This window comes from Pempheris klunzingeri, chromosome 1, assembly GCF_042242105.1.
Source record: "Pempheris klunzingeri isolate RE-2024b chromosome 1, fPemKlu1.hap1, whole genome shotgun sequence".
Classification (NCBI taxonomy): Eukaryota; Metazoa; Chordata; class Actinopteri; order Acropomatiformes; family Pempheridae; genus Pempheris; species Pempheris klunzingeri.
This window is the reverse complement of record NC_092012.1, coordinates 8,931,748-8,953,828: the sequence shown is the minus strand read 5'-3', so window position 1 is coordinate 8,953,828 and position 22,081 is coordinate 8,931,748. Positions and strand designations below refer to the sequence as shown.

The 22,081-nt window shown below is 40.8% G+C and overlaps 1 protein-coding gene across 1 annotated transcript in view; it reads right to left on the bottom strand.

Moving 5' to 3' along the window:
- pde8a (phosphodiesterase 8A) overlaps positions 1-22,081 on the bottom strand; it is a 41,254-nt gene that overhangs the window by 10,812 nt on the left and 8,361 nt on the right. The window contains exons 2-13 of the mRNA XM_070828540.1: positions 9,659-9,715; positions 6,075-6,265; positions 4,773-4,829; positions 4,529-4,583; positions 4,165-4,253; positions 3,842-3,920; positions 3,266-3,406; positions 2,494-2,582; positions 2,291-2,342; positions 2,159-2,201; positions 895-972; positions 633-703 (exon numbers count right to left, since the gene is read on the bottom strand). Coding sequence (XP_070684641.1) covers positions 633-703; positions 895-972; positions 2,159-2,201; positions 2,291-2,342; positions 2,494-2,582; positions 3,266-3,406; positions 3,842-3,920; positions 4,165-4,253; positions 4,529-4,583; positions 4,773-4,829; positions 6,075-6,265; positions 9,659-9,715 — 1,002 coding nt within the window. The remainder of the gene's footprint in view (positions 1-632; positions 704-894; positions 973-2,158; positions 2,202-2,290; positions 2,343-2,493; positions 2,583-3,265; positions 3,407-3,841; positions 3,921-4,164; positions 4,254-4,528; positions 4,584-4,772; positions 4,830-6,074; positions 6,266-9,658; positions 9,716-22,081) is intronic.

Below are 22,081 nucleotides of genomic sequence, written 5' to 3'. Positions count from 1 at the left end.
AGTAGTAAAATATCTCATTTTGAAAATATTACTAAAGTGATACCAGGATTGGACAAGCCCGGTAGTATAACGCAAAGAAAATACACAGATATACATTTTTTGTCTAAAATATGAACTATGGAGGCTCTGGAGGGTCTAACAATGGGCACCTATGGCGAGGTCAGCATGTACAAGAACACAAGTTCACAAGCTAACTCGCTTACACACATACACACCCAGCAGTTCTATCAGTGCTTTATTCTGGAGAGGATGATGCCTACAGGGACTGACTACACAGTCAAATGATACAGCAGTGGAACTGCAGTGTGTCATATGACCCATCCCTGGGGACTTTCTCTGTTTCCGACTATCCAGGCTGCAAACTACATAAACCACTGAAACACCAGGACATTCTGGTCCAACATGCTTTCCTGCCTTGTGCCTTAGATGTGGCATTTTATCAGCCCATCTCCTCTTGACATGGTATGTGCAGGGCCTCTGGCCTCAGTGCTAGCAGCTGTACAACAAGGTCTTATGGCCATTATGGTAGTTTTATAACCCAGGACATCAGTCATGAGATACAAAACATCAGTACAAAGTGCTAATCATATGATGGAGGCTCAGAGGGATGATGGGGAGGGAGATGAACCCACCTTGGTGATAGGCGCCTCTATAGTCATGGAGTGGATTCGGGCCATTGAGGAGTGCCTTCGCTGTGAGCTCCCTGGAAAAAGAAAAAAAAAAAACATCCCGATATCACAATTCAACAACAAATTAAGCTGCAGTTTTTACAAACACTTTCTAAAGAGTGTTTTCTTGTGTGTCCAATCAACACTTCATGCAAACACACGACTGGCAAGACATAAGCTGACGAGAGACGCTCAGTTTCCATCATCTGTCTCCCCTCACTCTCACCATCGCTCCCCCGAGACGTTGTGGATCTTACGTCCAGAGAGCCTTTCCTCCGGTCTTTGTGCTTACTGGATTGGATGTCTAGGGAGAAGAAAACACCTTACATTAACACGCACATGCAAAACACAGTTCAAGTTTAGTGACAAGGATGACTTTGGCCTCCGTCACAATATCTTTGGCAAGAGGACGAGATGCCTTGATAAGTCCAACCAGACTTTAGTCGGCCTCTTTTTGATCACTAGAACTCTCCTTATTGATTCTGTCGTTTCTCACAATTTTTGTGTTTTAATTTGATAAGAGAATTTGATAAAATAATAAAAGTTGGGAACAAAAGGTGCAAATGTGAGACGAATCAACCTCACAGGTCAAATCCATAGATATAAACAGTAGACAGTATTAACTGTTTTATTTGGTAAGATTGTACCATAACGTATTGAACCTTCAGAGACCTTAATCAACAGACAGAGGTTTTATATAAGAGTTACTGTGAAATATACTGTGCTGTGAGACCATGCAGAGCTTCATGAATAAACTTCTTCACTTCTATTCAGTGAGCTGGTGAAAGGACGCCAACACAGGAGAGATATGATCCCCGTTTTGTTTGCCTGTCAGGAGTGTAGTTGCTGCATTTTGAAATCACTTGCAGCTGTGATTTGGCTTTATGGTTGATACCACAATACAGTGAGGAACAATAGTCCAGTTAAGAGGAAATAAAAGCGTGGATAACTTTTTCAAGGTCAACAAAGGACAGAATTCTTCTTTTTTTTTTGTAGATATTTCTCAACTAGATAAAGCAGGATTGGACACTGTCAGTGTACTGTTTAAAATTTGGGTCATGATGAAAGAAAACAATGATTTTCTGGCATGGTGCAATATATTTGCTGATATATTTCCAAAGTTTTTGAGTTTACAAAGCTCATGTTCCCAAACCATATCCAATTGATTGTTATTAGCGTCCAACAAATATTTTGTGTTTGGAAACTATTACTTAAAATTAGCCCTGTGTATCATCTTTGTAACACTGGCTTCCTAATAACAAACACAATGCTGGTACTCAGATCCTCGAACCTTGTGACAGATCACAAGTGACACTGTCATGGAAAGAACTTCCATCACTAATGCTGATAACTGCCCAGCAGAAAAACCTTGAACTACATGACTCTACAGTCTTTTGAGTGGTTTGGCAAAATAAATACAATGGCCGTGCAGTCTTGCAGCTCCGGTGGGCATTTTCATGGAGCAGAGAGAATTTCAAGATGGATCTTACCTGTCTGAGATTCTGCCTGCACACGTTCACTGGATTTATCAGTCTGTATGGACGGAGGAGAAGAGCACATTGATGAGGCGAGGAGGCTCCTTTCATTCAGTATCAATCAGCAAAACTGGAAACACATCTCACCTTATTATTATCATTTAAAGGCCAGTTGATAGACACATAGTGTCTGATTTTTCTGTGAATGTCAAAAGCCAGTTAGTACACCAGGAAAAATAAAGGAATATAACAATCATTCATGTATATACAGTATAATCATTTAGTTACTGGAAAGGTAATTTACATTTAGTAAGACTGAATGAGCCAGGCTTCAACATACTGTCACTCACCCTCCCTGTCCAATTACAGGTGTGATCTTCACATTTTGCTGAATGCTGTCTCCATTCTTCTTTTTGGCATAATAAATCCCCTGCCACTCCTGGAGCATAACAAACCAGAACCGAGGGCCAGGAAATTAAATATACAGGACATTTAGGAACCATTTATTGATAAAAGTGACAACATGTAAGATTTAAAAATTCCCTAAAAGTGGGTGTGGACTGGGTGTAGCATGGCGGTGTTTGTGTTTCAGGTTAGGTGGTGAGGTGGTGTGGGTCAGAGTATTTCAGAGAGCAGCAAGTCGCTTTAATGACTAGGGGGAGCGCTCCTGGAGTCCGGCGCGCTTGTTTCATGTCCCCCCACCTACAGACTGCCGTGGCAGCTTAAAAAGGCCATTCCTGCTGTTAGCCTGTTTGGGACTGACCTTCGCTCTCTGTGTAGTAAGATTACAGCACAGCCATCAACTGCTGTTCTTACGCACTTGAAACAGAGCAGCTGGATGGCCAGTGGTGTAGACTTACAGCACACATGGATGCACGTGCACGCATGCATGCATGGACACAAAGACAGGAGCAGATATCTACAGTTCTTGCAAGTGATATGATTGTGAAGGGATAGTCTACAATGACAGCTGTATTACACATCAAAACCATGCATGTAAGAGTATGACTAACCATAAGAAGGTAGACATTTATTTCCTTATGAGATTAAGTTCATGATAACCACATTTTGTCCTGAAATGTATAATGTAGATGATGAGATGCTTTAATGAATGCATATTACCTTTCCTTTCCGTATGCAGGAGTTTATTGTTTCAAGGAGATCAGGTTTATTCTTCTCACTTTTAGGCACTTCTATTATTTCCTTCCCTATTAGCTCGCCTTGTTGGTAGCCCATAATGGACTCATAGGCAGGGTTCACGTACTGTGAAGGAGAGGTAACAACAGTGTTCAGGCTTGATCTGCGATGATCTATTGTTCATAAAATCCACATCGATTTCAGACAGTTTAAACCGATGACGTAGCTGCATTTGAACCTCGCCAACCACATCAATGAGTTTTCAGAGAAGCTGACACATTTGTTGCTTATTTCATGGAGCTCCGAAACATATATTTCATGTGAAAACAATGTGATCACATAGGCTATGTCGATGCAGTGCTTTGATGTTAACAAAAGGAGCCATTCAGAGGGACAGAGACCGCATCTATCACTACTGAGATCTGGGATCACAAGACATGAACAGGCACTAAAACAGGAGAGAAGGAAAGAGGGAGAAAGAGAAGAAGGGGGAGGACAGAGAGATGAACTTTTCACCACAATAAAGAAAGCTAGAAGTATTAAAGTACATTAGAAACCCACCTGAATTACTTGATCTTCAGAGGTGATCTCTATGGCCTCTTGGCTTTGTTCTAGAGCTGTGAAAATAGCATTTCCAGCCCTAGTGCAGGTAGAAAGACAACAGTCATTGTTAACATGTGCAACAAGCAGAGTGTCCAGCATCTATTTATATATGTATACACAATATACATTTATACTTTTTAAAGAAAGATTTAAAAATGATACTAATATCGGCATAAAAGTGCATAAACGGTTTGGTCCTACTGCAACAGCTTTGAATAAGAGCATTACTGTATGTGACTTATCCATAATGTAAGTACAACACTGTACAGTACACGACTCACCTCAATTTGAACTGCGCCCGCACCTCTCCATGCTCCAACTGTAGCAGCTCATTATAGCAGGCCATCATATTGGCATTCTCCACATATCTCTGAGGGTCAGAGGGCAAAACCAAGCAACACGGATCAGTCAAAGACAACTGAAATCCCGTTTTCATATCAATTAGTTCATTATAGGATAAGTTATAGTGCAGCGAGTGAATAAAAATGGTTCAGGTACAGGAGCAAACAAAAATGATTTATAATCTGTGTTCCTGCCTTACAGTGAGTGTTGATAGTAGGGATATAAAAAAAAAAAAACACATACCAAAAGAACAATACAAACACAGGCAGCAGATGACACACATTCACATAGATTGTTGCTCACCCTATTAAAGCCGGCATTGATCAGGGGCATCACAGAGGCTTCCTCTCTGTCTGGCCTTAAATGGAGAACACATGTTAGCACCCAAACATCATTGTGATAAATGCTTGTTTAGAGAACCTCTCTCCGCTGAGTCAGCCATTTTAATTCTGACGATACTCCTAATCACTGGCTACTTAAAAAAGACGGCGAGGAAAAGGACAAGAGGGGGCAGAAAGGGAGAGGGGGGTCAGAGAGTTGTACGTACCTTTTCACAACGGCGACTATCACAGTGTTTTCTGAACAGTTGACCGCTCTAATTGACCTGAATGTAAACAGAGGGAGCCTTTTAGCCAGTGAGCAGGCTGGTGGAAAAGCCCATGGCATCAAATCAATGTATTTTTCAGTTTTTCACGCTCCGATTCTCCCAGGCAGGCAGAGCCCAGTGGTGGAGCTCTGTGAGCAGGCCTAGGCCTCTGAAAGAATGCAGTGTACAGGGCCACTCATCCGCCTGTGGTTTTCCCCAGCCAGTGGTCATAAAGGCCCTTTAGTTCCCCATTGGAGCCTGTGCGTGTACACTGAACATATGGATTGGCCAAAATGAATAGGGTTAACATACACGCTGGGCAGGGCAAATGAATGTTTGTAAATGTGTTTTTGGTTTGGGCAGAGGCTAAAGATAGAGGGTGGTATGGGCAGGCACCGCTCGTTTCTCATTGACATGCCTCCACTAGGTAGCATGCGATGGAAGCTAGTGAGCCTGTAGTGAGCTAGTGAGCCATTTACCCCCACACAGTCATAATCACACATGTTACCAAGTGTACTGTAACACATGAAAAGGAGCGCTACAATTGGTCCTATCAAGATCATCTGGACTGTATTATGTCATTGGCCTTGGATGAAAGTCACTAACAGAACTCAATTCATGGGCATCTACGACTTCGGTGATTCCCAACCAGGGGCACTGTTACACAACAGGGTACTTCTGCAGTTACCAGGACAGACTGTGGAGCAGTTGAATTAAATTGAAAAAATAATAATTACGATTTGACTGATTGATAAAAATCCACATATCGAGCTGACTAAAAGTAATGGAAAATGGTAGAAATCCACTAAAAGTAGTGGATAAATGCTTCAAGTAATGGCAAAATTTTTGTAACCATTAGCCAAAAGTAATGGATAAATATTTGAAAGCCACATGAACATGGTTAACTTTGTTAAAAGCAGTGGATAATTGGTTGAAAGTGTTCCAGTTTGACCACTCCAGTGACCATACTGACCCAACACCAAAACACTGACAATTTGATTGTATGAGGAAATAATTTTAGCAATATCCACTCGTATGTAATCATTACTCTTAAACAGTATCCAGCTTGAAATCAGTTCCACTGCACACGTGTGGAACATGATGGAGGTCGGTAAAGGGGTACTTGAGTTGAACTGACAGGACTTGGGGGGGTGGGTGGGGGGGTGAAACCAGATGAAAAATAGTAGGGAACAACTTCACCACATCAGTCTTGAAACACAACATGAAGAAGAAGTGTATTGATGATGAGAGAACTGGCCCTACCGGCATAGTGCTTCAGCGTCAAAGTGTCTGGAATGTCTGTGGTCAATGATGACGAGGTCATGATGCTTCTCCGAGAAGCATTCAAGAGCCGACTCGGGTGTTCGTGCCATGCTGCACCTGAAGTTGGCCTTCTCACACGCCCAGCAGAAGCCATTACTCTGACTGTCCTCTTTGGCAAAAACTAAAAGTACCTGCAAAAACAGAGATGACCAAGCACATATATCCAACTGAATGATTTATATTTTTATTTTAAGTGACCTCTTGCAATGTCACACTACGACGACTAGTGCTACTACAAAATAAATTATTTATCCTAAATTGGAGTTAAACAAAAAGCTATAATACGCGGTGAGTTTAAATATGTCTAATTAAATAAAAAGACAAGATTAACAACATTACATGCAAACAGGTATTAAGAACTGCTTTAAAAGATGCAGTGATGAAGGGGACTCAACTTTGGAAAAGTCAGCACAGACTTGTGGTTCTCTGGATAATGACTGATTTGAGTCATTAGCTTGAAAACAGAGAAACGCAACTAACGACCATTTTCATTTTTGTCAGTTTATCTGTTCATTAAACATATGTTCATAATTCAACAATTAATCATTTAGTTCATGAAATGTCAAAAAAAGAGAAAAATGCACATTGTCATTTCCTTAAAGCACAAATTGACATTTTCTAATTGCTTGTTTTGTCTGACCACCAGTCATTTTTTTTAACATCAATTCACGTTTAAGAAAACTAAACTAACCTACAAATAATAATCTAAAATATCGTCAGTTAATTTTCTGTTTAATTAATTGACACATCGTTTGAGGATTAATCATATACAGGCCAGTGGTAACACAATCTGGCAAAACATGGAAATAAGTGTGTGCTGCCCTTTAGTAGTTGTAAGATGTGTACATCTAGATTTAAGGACTGATGGTCTCTTTTCTTGGTTTGTCACAACTAAATTGAAGCTGCGGTACTTAAAATGAGATCGAAACAATAGAGAGCTACAGGACTCATTGATATGTAGCTGTGATCTGATTAGGAAAACTGTCATAAATAATCACAATAATAATGATCCTTCTTCACCCTGCGCTGTAGAATTCAAACAAGAGAAGAGAGAGCTGCGGTAAAATGTGGTTTTGATGCCTCAGTGTATCAACAGCTCTGAGTTGTCAAGTCATCATTGGTGCATTCATGCTCATTTGCGCCTGTCGTCCTAATCAGCCTGCAGTGTGGGCTTGACTGTGACCTCAGGCCTCAGTGGACAGGCCCTGATTGATCAGACTCGGCTCATACTCGGGTGCGTCAGAGATTTTATTGTGCGCTGCCATGATCTATGACACAATTAGTCGAGGTGGCCTTGACTGGCTGCAGCCCCTCCCACCGGTCTGCCAAGGAAAGAGAGCGCTGCTGCTACCGTCAAACCAGCCATTGAGAGCACGCTCTCCCTCTGCCAGCATACTTTCATATAACCCCTTACTTGCGTAAATACTGGACCAGAGATTTCGGCCCGCCTCCAAGAGCAGTGCTGCACTAAGAGCAGATTCATGAGTCACTCTCTCAAACAGACGTCATCTCCAACTGTTGGCAGGGAGCAGAATGAACGTAAAGAGGGGAAAGTTTGTTCGGCAGTTTGCATCACACCTTTAAAACTGAGTTAGGGCACAAAGACCGGACTTTGCTGAGAAAACTACAGCTACTGTCCTCCACACAATGTGGGGATAGAGGACTGGCTGTTTTGACAGTTATCCTTGTGATTCATCCTGACGATTGGTGCGGCTTTATTTAAGCACAGAAACGCTGCTTCGGGCCTGAAGCACACAGGCCTTACGCCTGAGAGGGGTGTTGCTAATGCAAACCATATTCCACATATGAGCATTTTCCCTACAAGCGTCAATAAGTGTCCGGGTCATAAATACATCACCACTGAGTCCTGCAGCTATGTTCGGTACGCACTGGGAATTAGATCAGAATTCCACATTGGGATGTTGGTAGAAAAGTCAACATTCCCGCAGAGGTGGAGGAATGGGGTAATATAGGCTGAGATAAGGTCTTTTCAGATGCCTGTGCTCAGACTAGACAGATACGCCTCACTCAGGAATAACACACCCAGTCACAGCAGACCAAAAAAAAACTCTCTAAAGCAAAAATATTTCACGCAAAAATGGTTTTTAAGTGAGGATACGCTGTTTGGGCTCCAAAAAACAGGCAAAGGCAGGGAAAGTAGCAGTGAGACAAAGACAACAGGAGGGGAAAAACTAGCTCGAAGAGGGTAGCGAGCATTTTGGCAGGGTCCGAGCGCTCTGTCTAGAAAACATCATTGTTGAAAACAGGGGCCCGGCCAGATCCTGTGAGCCGCGAGAAAAGAGGAGGAGTAGAGAGGAGGAGGGCATGACAGGATCAGCTGAGTGACAAAAACAGGAAGGGGATATCTCTCTACCTCGTTTTCCTACTGTGGTCACACTGGTGCGCATCAGACAATAAAGCCGAGTCTGTGCACTTATACATGGCATTAAATTACAGGGTGTCTAATGTGCTGCTTTTCTTTGACTCTCACTGATTTCATATAGTCATTGTTATATTAAGTTTAGAGGTTGTTGCGGTTTCAGTTTACTAGAAATGTGTGCTTTACTTGAAGGAGCTATGCAGTGGGGCTGTAACTAACAATTATTTTCATGATTGATTGTTTTGCCTCTAAAATTACAAAAAAAAAAAAAAAAAAGCCCCAAGAATATCTAAGTGAGCAAGGTGGTGTTTTCAAACGTCCTGTTCTGCCTTGCTCACAGTTTAAAACTCTAAGTGTTCAGTTAACTACAATAAATGAGAAAAAGAATAGGAAATTCTCACATTCAAGCAGCTGAAACCAGAAAATGTTTGGGATTCTAGTTTGAAAAATTACTAAAACAATTAATCAATTATGAAAAATAAAAAACCTGACAAATGATTTTAAGCTCTGCAATGCACCCTTGAAATCAAGACGAAACCAAAATTTCTGGATACATTTCCAAAAAAGCAGACTTTTCGAAGTTTTCACACAGCAGCAGCAACGCATGCCAAAGGAACAAGCACAGTACCAAACTGTATAATGAACCATTGAACGTCAGAGAATGTCCTATTTGCAGCGACGAAACTGGTCCATGGAACCTCTGTGCAGTTCTTCCATAACGTGCATTGTTCATTATGGTATGTTCTTGGCCATAAATGTTTGGCCTTGTTGCCTTGACAACCCAAGGCTGCATCGCACACAATGCGTCCATTAACAGTTTTTTTTCGTCCTCTTCTTTGAATGTTTGCATGGGGACTTTTTTTTTTTAATCTCTTAGCAAGGTGTGGTATCTTTGAGAAATTCAAGATTAGTTCTAACTGCAAACAAAAGTAAGCGACGTTTTGAAATACTAATCCTAGAAAAATGCCACCAAATATTGACAGTCACACCAAGTTTAGCTTCACGGCTCAGCTAAAAGCCCCTGAATGATATGGACATAAACTTTTCACTGGAGCAGCTCCGTTGTTCTGTGGATAGCCTTAATGCATTAAAGCGCATAAGCATCAATCATTCAGATGTTTGGCATTGTTTTGCGATAGCTTACCTGAAGTGGGTCTTTAAATAACTTCATTGGTCCAAATTGCACCTCTGTTAATGTGGTCTGAAAGATAACAAGAAGAATACATTAGAAAACACATTTCATAAATGTGATGTTTTCTCAGTTATTTCATATTTGTGTTTTGTTGACATTACCTAAGAATGATAATAATAATAATAATACCAATAATGATAATAATAAACCAACAAATTTGAAATATACAATTGATGAAGGTGACAAAATACAGAAATGACCATAAAGCATCATTAAATCACCAAATCAGGAAATATCTCATGTTTGACGTGTTATATAAGTTATTCATAATCAAATATATATTGATTTACAGACAAAGAAATGTACAGTCTGATTTTACATAATGCTTACGAATGTGTAAGTTACTTAGGTTTACAGTCAGTTGTGGCTCTTATGAACAAACTGTAATGAAAGTACAGTCACAGAAATCCAAATAGATCTCGCTCTCTACTATATTTATCTCTACTTACTTTAGCAACTAAACATAACCATCTTATAGAATATTACCCATACCCATAATAATGATATATAATATGATATAGTATAACACTCAAAAGGACAATTTTTCTGCATCATTGATACTTTTACTTTCATTCTTTAGACACATTTCTCTACAAAAACACTTTACTTCAGTGACATTTTCAATTCAGGACTTTCACCTCTTGCAGCATTGCTACTTTTACTGAGGCTAAGTAGTACTTCTGCATAGTATACAAAGTAGTTTAAAATTAACTACATCTTGACCGGATCCAACAGAAAAATGCCGCTTACATGTGAATGCATCAATAATAATAATCCAATAATATAATCCCATATGTAACATCATGAAATGGGACACTTAACAGTACTTTTACTTTTGATACTTTGAGTAAATTTACCTGAAAATACTTTCTCCTCACTGCGATTTGGAAGGATTTTTGCTCATAAAAAGGGCTTCATTTTTCTGCTGTATTATTACTTACACTTGGGTTACATTGACTGCATCAGTAAAAACAAATGCTTGCAATTTAATCACCGGATTTCAAATTCAACTAGAGTTGGGAAAATTAAAAAAAAAAACAACAACAACAAAAAAACCACAAGACAAATTTTGAAGTCATTACGCTTTCCCTTCACAAGCTTACTCTTTTCTGTCTGCAAATAATTTAGCTTCCTTCCTGCTAAATGGAACCCAGCTCAGGGGTTAGTAACCATAGCAACCAAGCCCCTTGCGGACCGCCATCCCTCTAGAATTCCTTTTCTCCGTAAACAATCTACACATGTGAGGAGGAACACAGAGAGGAATTTTAGAGCATGCCGGGCAGCAGTAAATCACTTCTTGCTAAAGTGTAAGCCTTTTGAAAGCTTCACGAAACAAAAAAAGGGGGGAGAAAAAAAGCTGATTAGCCCTCGGTTGTAACCAAATTGACGTCATCGTGACACTGGGCCGTTTGTTGTAGTTCTCCGCAAACAAGGAGTGTGGCATCAGGATGGTTACAAGCTGATGCTCTGTGATCATCTGATCTGTCGCAGACACGAGGACCTGGTCGCATGATAGGCTCATGTGCACTAGAGAGACAGTATGCATGTGTTAGTGTGTGTTTCTCTGTGTGTGTGTGTGTGTGTGTGTGTGCGTGGGGCTATATAATAGGGACTAACATATGGAAATGCCACAAACTCCTGCTTTTCCAAGGAGGGTTTGACCAAACAAGACCTAGTTTTCCTGTTGTCAGATACAATTTCAATTACTCCGACCACGTGTGTCAGAACAAATAGCACAGTCCTCAGCTTTATTAATTTTGATTAGAGATTCAAACCACCCATTCATTTTCCTGTGGAGGTGAAACAAAACATTCTCTCTTCTGCAGACTACTGCCGGGGAAATGTCACAGATGGTGGCTGCACAGAAATATACCACACATGAAACTCATGTTTCCACTGTGACGCTGTTTGTTGGTGAACTAGTTGAGGTCAGGGTCTTGACGTATGGGGTTTGGCCACAGGGCCTCCAGCTAGCAGGGGCCTAGCCAGAGCAGTACGCAGCGCTCTGTCTCCATCCACGGACACTTTCCTCTCTAACTGACACTGACACACAACCAATGCAACTGCAGCTGAGGTTGTGTAACTCGAATGGCCAGCCTGCCACACACACACACACACACACAGCTGAACCAGTCTGCCAGCCTCTTCCGGCAACATACTCCTCTTGTACAGTACACACACGCACACACTGCAATGAATCACTCAGCCAAGCATTTGCATCCCGCAAACATCATGCTGGCACTCAACCAGAGGCAAACAAAGCAGGGGAAGTGAGTGAGCATGTAGGCCACGGCAGGCGAGGAGTACGGACATGGTGTGTATGCCTACGTAATCCGCGTCCCGCCCTCTTGCTATATACTGCTCTGATGTGCCAAACACACTAGATTCACCCTCTCTCTGTACACAAGGCCACTTGTTAGTCAGACAACAACTTTGTTGATTAGCTGGGCATAATGCAGACGCAGTTGTGTCCAGCGCAACACTTTGAATAGAGGTCTGAGTTTAATGCAATGCATTCTGGTCCTTGTAGTTTTCTAGGTAACGGCGTTATTGATCAATATCACTGTTGTGTGAATTTCAGCAGAATCAGTGCCACAACGATGTTGTTGCTTCTGTCCAGTAAATGATTCGAAGCAAGATTTGATTTTAAAAAAATGTAATTATTAATATTCTTTTATTAATATTTGTTTTACATATTTAGTCTACACACAGTACACAGTTCAGTCTAAAGTAATTCATAACATTGGAGCACAGTTTATTGCTCCGAACATCAGTTCATCATTATTTCAACGATGTCTCCCATCTCCCATGTGCTGTAAAATTCTCAGTTTCCTCACTGGCCCCCTGGACAAAAGTGAGGTGCGGGCCCTTACTGGCCTCCCTTGTTGTGTACATACACTCTGCGGCCAGTTTATATGGACACCTAGATAAAACTAAATCAATCTAATGCAACAGAACAACGATAAATCCTTCCCATCAAGCTTAAAGCGTTCAGTTTTTGTGTCAGCCCTTTATGACCATTTGGGAGGATGTAGTTTATGGTGCTTTTACATTATGTTGTATTAGACTCATCATATCGAGAGGTTAGAAACAGCTGTCTGTATAATGCAATGCAATTCAACAGCACAACACGCTGCAGCCTCTAAAATTACCATTAAGTTGACTCAACACCTCTCTAAAACAGATTCAACAAAAAACACGTGAACATGAACATGAAGGTAGGATTACATGACTGCTGTATTAAACTGAGTTAGTTTTACCACACTGTACCTAATAAACTGGCAACTGGCAACCAAAATAATTAAAACTGCTCAACTAGATTCGAACTTGGATAATTTCACATTTTTCTGTATTAAAACAATACTTGACTTGTGTCAATGAATGCATTACTAAAGTGAGTGAATCCATCCTTTAGCATTGCCACCAAATTTACCAATCAGACCTTTTGTCTCCTGAATCAAACGCCTCTTTGAGCTGATACCAGTGCTGTCTTTTTCCCCAGTTTGAAATATGTATGCCAATCTGTGAGGACCTCAATGGGATAATTTTATGTGAGGGATGCTGGGGATGCTGCGGTACTAAAAACTGACCCTGGAATTCAAAATCAAAAGCCTGAGCGTGATTCAATAAAATACCCTCACAAGTCAATTTTTTGCTCTTGCTGTGAGGTGACAGTTTCCAGTCTGACAGCTTCAAACAGTCTTATGCCATGTGACATTACACCTTCCCTCCTAGTTCAGGCCGATCTGACCGCATCAGAGCTGCTGGGTGTCTACAGTCATCTCGAGGAACGTTCGGGACAGTCTGCAGACTCCTGCTACTCTCATTCAATACACCTAATGTATTTCCATAGCGGAGTTGCCTCTGACCCTATATCCTGCTCTCAGTGTATCCGGCCCTATAGATCTCCTCCTCCTCCTTCTCCTCTCCTCCAGTCCACCAGCTTTTCTGTCTCACACACACACACACACACACACTGCACCACACCATACACACTGGGAGAGTGGCTTTCCACTAAAGTGAAAAACAGGAAATTGGATGACATTGTTCGGTGTGCCGACGTCAGCAGTGAGAGATAGAAAGAGTAAACAGCTTCCTCCACCCCAGAGCTGGGACCAGGATGCTGGGAATCTTGGGATGCCTTCCCTGCTTGTGCTTCTTAGGAAAACGTGCATGGCGGCCCCGCTCACTAACAATCTCCAGACCCCTCTCTTTGACAAAGCTCTCTCTGGCTCACATGCTCTCTCTCTCTCTCTCTCTCTCTCTCTCTCCTTCCTACTCTCTGAAGCCACTTCTTCTTCAGTTCCCAAACATCACTTTGTCTCTCCTTAAAACTTCTCCACATGTGGTTAAGTAGAATATTATATGCAGAGCTGATAACACCACAGCAACATTAGACCACTAGAGATCAGCAATTTCTTCCTTAGAAGAAGTCAAAGTTTTAGTCTCACAACTAGTGGTGGGGTGTCGTCTGTGTGTTCGCATACGTGTATATGTGTGTGTGTGTGTTCTTGTCTAAAAGTGTGAATCAAATGGAGATGAATCAATGTTCTTCATTAGGTCTGATTAAGGGGAGCAGTCCAAGCCACAGGTGTGGACGCACACTATGTACCAGACAGACAGACAGACAGACAGACAGACAGACAGACAGACTCACTCTCACACACACACACTGAGCTAAGTGATGGGCTAAATGGCACAGAGTGACACATCAGCCTCACCAGACGCTGAGCCACTCAGATAGTAGTGCTAGCGGCCCATGCTGTGTGTGTTACCTCAAAGAGAATAATTCACTTTCATGTGTGGCCACTTACATTCACTGCCGATCTATCTACGCTGAAGCCATCGATAACAACGGTGTTTCAAACCTGAAACAGGTTCTAACACTGACAAATCAATGAGCAGCCTGGCCAACGCCTCACCAAATACAGTTAAATTAAAACAATTTCAACTAACGCTAAATCATGAGCACATGCTTTGGACACCATTTTGAAAGCAAAATTACAAAAAAGAAAATACACAAGACTCATATATACACACACTATACCCTGCCCCTGTATCTGTAAACTGATTCTGAATTCTTCAGATGGATTTCAGGATTAAATGTTTCTTTTTTGATTGAGAAAATTCTCCAACATAAATAAACTATATGATTGAAACTTTTTGAAAGTACACTTGAGTATAAAATGTATTGTCAAAGTTGAAAACAGGGCTGCTCTTCAAAACTTACAAAAACGTGGTTTTTACAGGACAGTGACAATCAGATATATAGAAACTGAAATCTAGGAAAACATACTGACCGATTTTGGGCCAAAACAGAAATATAGGACTATAAATTTGTGTACGGTTGAACTTTAATACATTTATTGTTATAATGACCAACACACTACCAGCTACAGACAGTAATTTGCAGAGAACACGCCTCAAAGTCCAAAATGTAAACTTTGATGTAAAGTCAAACATAAACTTGACCAAAACTACTGTAATATATACAGTATATATGCAATAAACCAGTGACCTGTGTGTTTCCTTGTCTTTTGTCCAATGCATGCTTGGATAGGCTATAACCTACCTCTATCAAGCACTACTATGGCGTCCGAAGACATTCACTACTCACCTCTTACTATACTATAGGATTTAGACCATTGTCTATCCAGCAGGATGGTAGTTACAGTAGCTCTCATTTAGCGGCTGTCACTTTATTTTTATATAGTTCACTGTATGTGGATGATTCTCACCAAACACTACAAATTGGCAAACACACTATGTAGTGGACCATATAGTGAATAGTGAGTGACTTCCGACACACCCTGTGCAATTCAAACTTTGAAAAAAAAAAAAATACAAAATGTGTTGCTCTTTAGGCTGAGCTAATCAGATGCGCCATTATTTCATAATCTCCAAACCCCCTTTGGTTCTGGGCCCAGTGTGAAGCAAATCATGATAAAGTGACAAAGTGATGATGATGTGCTAGAATTCAGAGCACAACGTGTTTGTATTTTTTAGTAATATTTCAGCAGAGATTTCATATTACCACTTACTTTTCCTAATAATCAAAAGAATTTCTTATTTTAAAGGCCAGCAATTGAAACGATTAATCCCCTTGTATAATGAATATACAGTGAATATTACTTCAGTACACAGGTGCTGTAGGAATCACACACATTAAGCCCGGACACCAATACAACATCCCACATTACCAGCACTTCCTTTCCTTCCACATCTTCCCTTTATTTTCCGGCACACTGCTCTCCATTGCTCTCAGAGCCAATCATTCATCTACATGCAAGAGCTCACACAAAAAAATGCTCCGTCCCCGTTACCTGAAGTTTGTTACGTACACGTTTAATCTCTTTCCCATCATATTCTTTTGTTTCCTGATGTACAGTACGTGTATCTGGGTCGATCTGTGGGGCATGTTGCCCGTGTTTGGAAATCAATGCATGCAAATAAAACATGTAAGATAAATTTCGGATCATCCAATATTTTGTATGTGGTCGTATTACTCTGCATTGCTTTAATACTGTAGACAAAGAGCAGTAAAAAGACTCCTGACTGGAAAAAAAAAAAACGCACCCTCCCCCACCTAAATAAGAATTAGACATTCGTCTGATGTGTTAATGTAATTGCAGTTCATCCTTTTAGAAAAATAACTGCAACCGTGTGTATTCTGGCTCTGTCCACATGTCTTATCCATGGTGACCAAGCCCACAGTCAGCCAGGCAGAAGACTTTAGTTGAGTCACTGGCATGGCTGAGGGAAACTAGGCCACTGTGGATCGGTTTGTCCCAGAACATCCTCGCTTTCTCTGTATTCCCATCTCTGCCTCTCTCTCGCTTTCTGTCTGTCTAGTGAAACGCACTACAGAGGAAAGACCAAAAAATGCAACGTTCTGTAAAGAACATGTTCTAAAAATATATAAAATACCCTTAATGTGTACAGCTGGATTCAACTAGGTGTTTTTTTTTTTTTTATAATTTGTGTAATACCTCCCAGCGTTTTTTCTTGTTATTCAACGTGTGTCAGATGCAATGTCATGAGATGAACAGTGTGCCTCCTCTCATTTTCTATGACAATTATTCAACTGTGTGCACATGACAGTATGGAATAACCGGCTACAGTAAAAGTGTATGCATTTCAAATGAACTCGTCGACATTTTCTCTTCATTTCACTCTCCTCCTGCATACATTTTCTTCATCTAAAAAAACATATTAATCTGTCTGTTGATTTTACGTTTAATTGATTAATACCTTTTTAAAATAGTGAAAAACTACCATCATAATTTCCCAGAGTACATAACTTGTTCTGGACGACCAACAAAACCCACAGAGAATAAATTTACAATTGTATGAATCAAAGTAAAGCAGCAGATGCTGATATTCTGAAAGGCAGAGAATCTGCCTGTTCATCTATTCTACTCTAGAAAATATGACTCAAGCTCAGACTCAAGAGATTATCAAAATCGTCGCAGATGTTTTGTTATGCCATTTCATTATCCCCAAATTATGTAAAATCAGCATACGTAACTGTGGGTGCTTACGTATATTAACATACATTTCTTTTTAAAGCAGAGTGTACAAAGAGCTCAGTCAGATCATGCAAACAACTGCTGATAAAGACAACCCCCTGGGGCAAATGAACTGAAGAAGAAAATCTTTCACAGGGAAAGACATTTAATTAATCTTGGGAAAGTTCATAAAGGATGGGACCAATTTAGAGGACTGGGAAGTTACGACTGGGCATCGTGACAAAGAGCGGGACAGCGATAAAGCAGAGATGGAAAAATGTGTAGTGATAATATATCAGATTATCAAGTCATGCCCAAAATCCGTCATATGCGTCAATATGATATACATTATATATATTAAGGCTGTTTGATTACTGTTATTGTGTATTTGTACATGTCTTAGCTGTCTAAAGTTTACAAGGATCTGCCCTTCTAAGCTAAACAGAAACATAGACCAACAATCTGCCACTTTTTTTCCCAGACTATCACATCATATCACAAGCTTGACACCAGTCGTGTCATGTAAACCCGAACATGGTTACCATACAATCTGTCATGACATCATGCGCCCACTGTGCAGACAGGTGACAATGTAAAAAAAAAAAAAATGTTTTAATGAGGCTTAATGAAGGGTCTCACATTGCTCCCTAGTCCTCATACTTTTGCTCTGTGTTCCACTTTTGCTTTGTGTTATGATTTCCAAGATTATTTACATCTTGTCACAGTGGAAAGTGACAGTGAATTTTGTTCCTGGTGTACAGTGTTAAATCAAGAAGCCAGCAGCTGCTGACTTAAGCTGGGGTATGTTAAGTAATGGTAAGTCAAGGTCAGGTAATGATCTGAGTATTATTAGCTTCTAAGGCTATATGCTGGATATACCTGTGCTGCTACATATTGTAGATAACTCTGGAGAGCGCAATATAAATCATGATGAAAGAAGTTCCACAAATAAACTGGAGCTTGACCCAAGAACACACAAATAGACTTAAAAAAAAAAAAACACACAATAAAGAGAGAAACACGGCAGAAGCTCTGCTGGATGTAGTTACGTATTATAAGCTACTGATGCACACTTCTTGCACATGCTGTCCCAAATACAGCGATTTCTAATCAGTCACGCAAAAAAAAAAAAAAAAGTGCACACACATGCACACATACACATTCATTGTTTTTCGAGCAGTGCTTCCAGAGTACGCCCTGACCTTTATTCTGTCTGCAGTGACATCTCTCCTACCTCACCAGATAGTGCGGAAATTCAAGCATACGGGAATGCGCGCACACATACACACACACACACACACACAGGGAAGACACCGGGTAACTCACAGGAGACTGAACTTGTCCTGGAATTCAGTCCCAAACGCCCTTGAATGACGTCCGTGGTTTAAAAATACAGAGTTTGCAGAAAATGGATAGGTTACTTCATCCTTGGTGACCTGTCCCTGTTTCTCTCTGGTGTTCCACACCTTGCCAGCATCTCCTCGGATATCACACAAAAACCATCAGATGTGAACTGCTACTGTAGTGCAATCTGATTTTTTTTTTCCTCAGACACACTGTACACAAGAACACACAGATACTGAAAAAAAAGCAGAATACAGTATTTATTCTCCTGCTCCTACAGAGAATATCTGTTTGACTGTGTATGTATATATTATATATTAAAGCGTCTGACATCAGAGTACATGCTTGTTCCCTTAGCTGGTGACGCTGCCTAGGCCTGTGTGCATATGCTGTGTCCATAGTGGCGCGAGTGTGTATGTGATCTGTGCGTCACTGTGCCAAGGAGAGTAACTGAGGCCTGGCAGCGGAGCAGTTCCTGCCGACAGGCCAAGTGACGAGGGTTAGAGACTGCGCTCAGAGCCCTAACACACTGGCCTACAGGGACATGAGCAGAAGAGCAGGAGAGAGACGCACTCATTAAAGATGGAGAGACATAATGTACATAAGGCTGTTGGCTGCATCGCTGCATATAAGATAACTGCCAAACTGTGACGATGAAACTGAGGCTGGAGTTTCAAATCAAAAGACAGATGAGATTTTAATGAGATCACATTGTTCTGTGTCCTCGACTTTAATCCATCTCCTGTGGCTTTATTTATCCAAATGTGGTTTACTTTTCCCAATTTCCCTCTTCATCTTTTCAAATTAATCGCATGAACATTGTAGTCGGAGTGTGTCCAAACGGCGATCTCAATATGACCCAGACCAATTTTATTATCTCATTTTGAGGATCCAACAGCAATATGAGCAAAATCCAACGTTCAAATCTTATTACGAGATCTCCTGAGTCTAATGATGAAAGGATCTACAAACTGCACAGCAGCAAGCATGCTGGGTTGACGGGGTAGAGCCATTTATAACTGCACTTCCATAAACTGAGAGGACTTGGAAGACAAAATGGTAAGAATCAAAGCAGCAAAGGCCGAGTTATCCTCACTTTTGGTCTCTAGTATGCATAAAGCTCCAAAAACACTGGAGCCTATGTTATGCAATATCATCTTTCATTAGACCTTCCCTGCTCTCTAAAAGCACCAGTTTGTAGCACAGCCTTTCTGCTACAAATTTATACTCTCAAGCCCCAGCCAAAAATAACCCTGATGGTATCATCAGGGTTATGAAGTCCAGAAATACAGAAAAAAAAAAATACTGTGTAGTACATCTCATATAGGTGTACACACTTCATGTGTAAAATAACAGACAGAGCGCCCCTTTAATGGAAATCTGCAGATGATGATGTGTGTATCCATCTGCAGTGTGTGTAAATTAATTAAACACAGAAGACATATCAATGAGAAGCTGAGCACTTTCTCCAATGTTCACCTTCAAGGTATTTCTGTCCTTATCCAGATTACCCTGAAATCCCCATAAGACCTGGACAATCCTAAGCCATCCAGGACTCTGGGGCAGCCCCTTACTAAAACCTCCGCCGCTTCCTCTGCCCCCAGCAGCCTCCTTTAAGACCACTGTCACTGGGCTATTTGACTTTCCCTTTTTATTCGCACTCATCCGAAATAAATGTATGCAAACACACCCAAGATGATCGGGCCTTTATGTTTTTCTTTCACCGTGCCCACCCCTGCATTTATTAGCAAAGTGCTTTCTTCTGCTTTTTTGCCTGCCCTCATAGTGTCTTTTTCACTGTGAACCATGGGCAGCTTTTGATCAGGCGTGTGTAGCCCGCGTTCTCCTTCCCTTCTTAGCTCATTCCAGGTAAGGTCAAAGGCCAATAAAGCAAAAGGACAAGCTAAAGGAGCTTGGGAAGTCTAAGTGGGACACTGCCTGGTCCAGTGACACTACAGTGTACTGTAATCTTACCGGGAACCTTTCCATTGCTGTCGGCCACTCCTCCTTCTCAGCCTGGCCAAATACATGACAACAAGACAAGCAGGGTACAAACAACAAGCTACACAAGAGGACTGTCTGGCTTGAATAAGAGATCATTAGTCTACAGTAACTTTGCTGCCAAAGCCATACCCAACTGTACAATCTTAATTACCTCAACAGCCCTGTGGCCTTAAGAGAGGATTAGAATTAGCAATATGCCAACAGTGTCCACACCACCCCTGGTCTATCTGCGACTCTGCGTGGCTCCACCTCTTTGCAACAGCTTAGATCTCCCATTTTTTGTAGGAAAATATCAGAAGCAGTTCTCCAGGGCTCTTCAGATGACTGCGAGAGCATTAGATAATCACCGGACTCCCCCTCCTCTTCACCTGCTAAAACAGGAGCACTGATGTCACCGTTGCATGAGGGATCAGTGAGTGACACGAGCTGCAGCGCCGTGCTTGGCACACAGGCTATACTGGATTTAAACACACACACACACACACACATACATACACACAAACAATGAATGAGGAATGGGGATTCGATGACTGCATGCCAATACACACATTCGTGGAAAGTTGTAAACACACATAAAGCCTAGACTTTTTTGCAAAATAACCCCGTTGCATTAATGAAATAAACGTTGTGAATAGAAAACAAATACTTGTTAACAGAAAAGCTTAGTAGTAAACAAAAGTGCATGTTAAACCAGGACAACAGCAACTGAATAAGTCTATAATTTCATAAGCAACTTAACATCCAACTGTGAAATTTACTCCATACTGAATACTTTGAAATTTGACTACCACTGAACTTGATACATTGAAATATTTTACTGTGGTAAATTTGGAAGAGGTAATTCAATTCAATTCAAATTATCTTAATTTGTGAAGTCATGTTTTTGAAACTGCACACCTACAAATTACCTTCTGAGATTTTCCAAATTTAAACCATGTGGATTCAGATAGATGGTTTTCACTGTAAAATGTTTCCATTTGCTGTACTGTAAATGGAATTTAGGTGTTCAGCACTGATAACATTTCACAATGAGGCATTCAGGCCCTTCGGATGAGATTCAAATCCTTATGGCCTCTTTCTGCTTCTATACTAACCCTGACATTTAAAGTTTATTGCTATAAAATACAATAGCATAAACTCAAGACTGTTGAGCATTAAAAAAGGAGAAGCGCAACAAATGAATATGAATATGTAATATATTAAAATAATATGATGTCATTCCATCTTGAACCTATTTGATGTTTATGGATATAGTGACAACTCAACGTCAAACCTCTTCAGTTTTTGGCTACCAGACATGTCACTCAGATTTAAACCCTATTTACCAGATCTAATGCGCCTTTTCCTAATCATCTCACAGTGCACTTGTATTGAACCTGCAGTATCTCACCCTTCCCAGGATTTTCTTGTAACTTTTGTAAAACGCAAACAGTATGGTCTCAACCCAACCTTTTAATGAATAAGACAAGATGAACTAAAAGGACAGTTTGTGAGGAGACGTATTTGAGGGATTATTTTA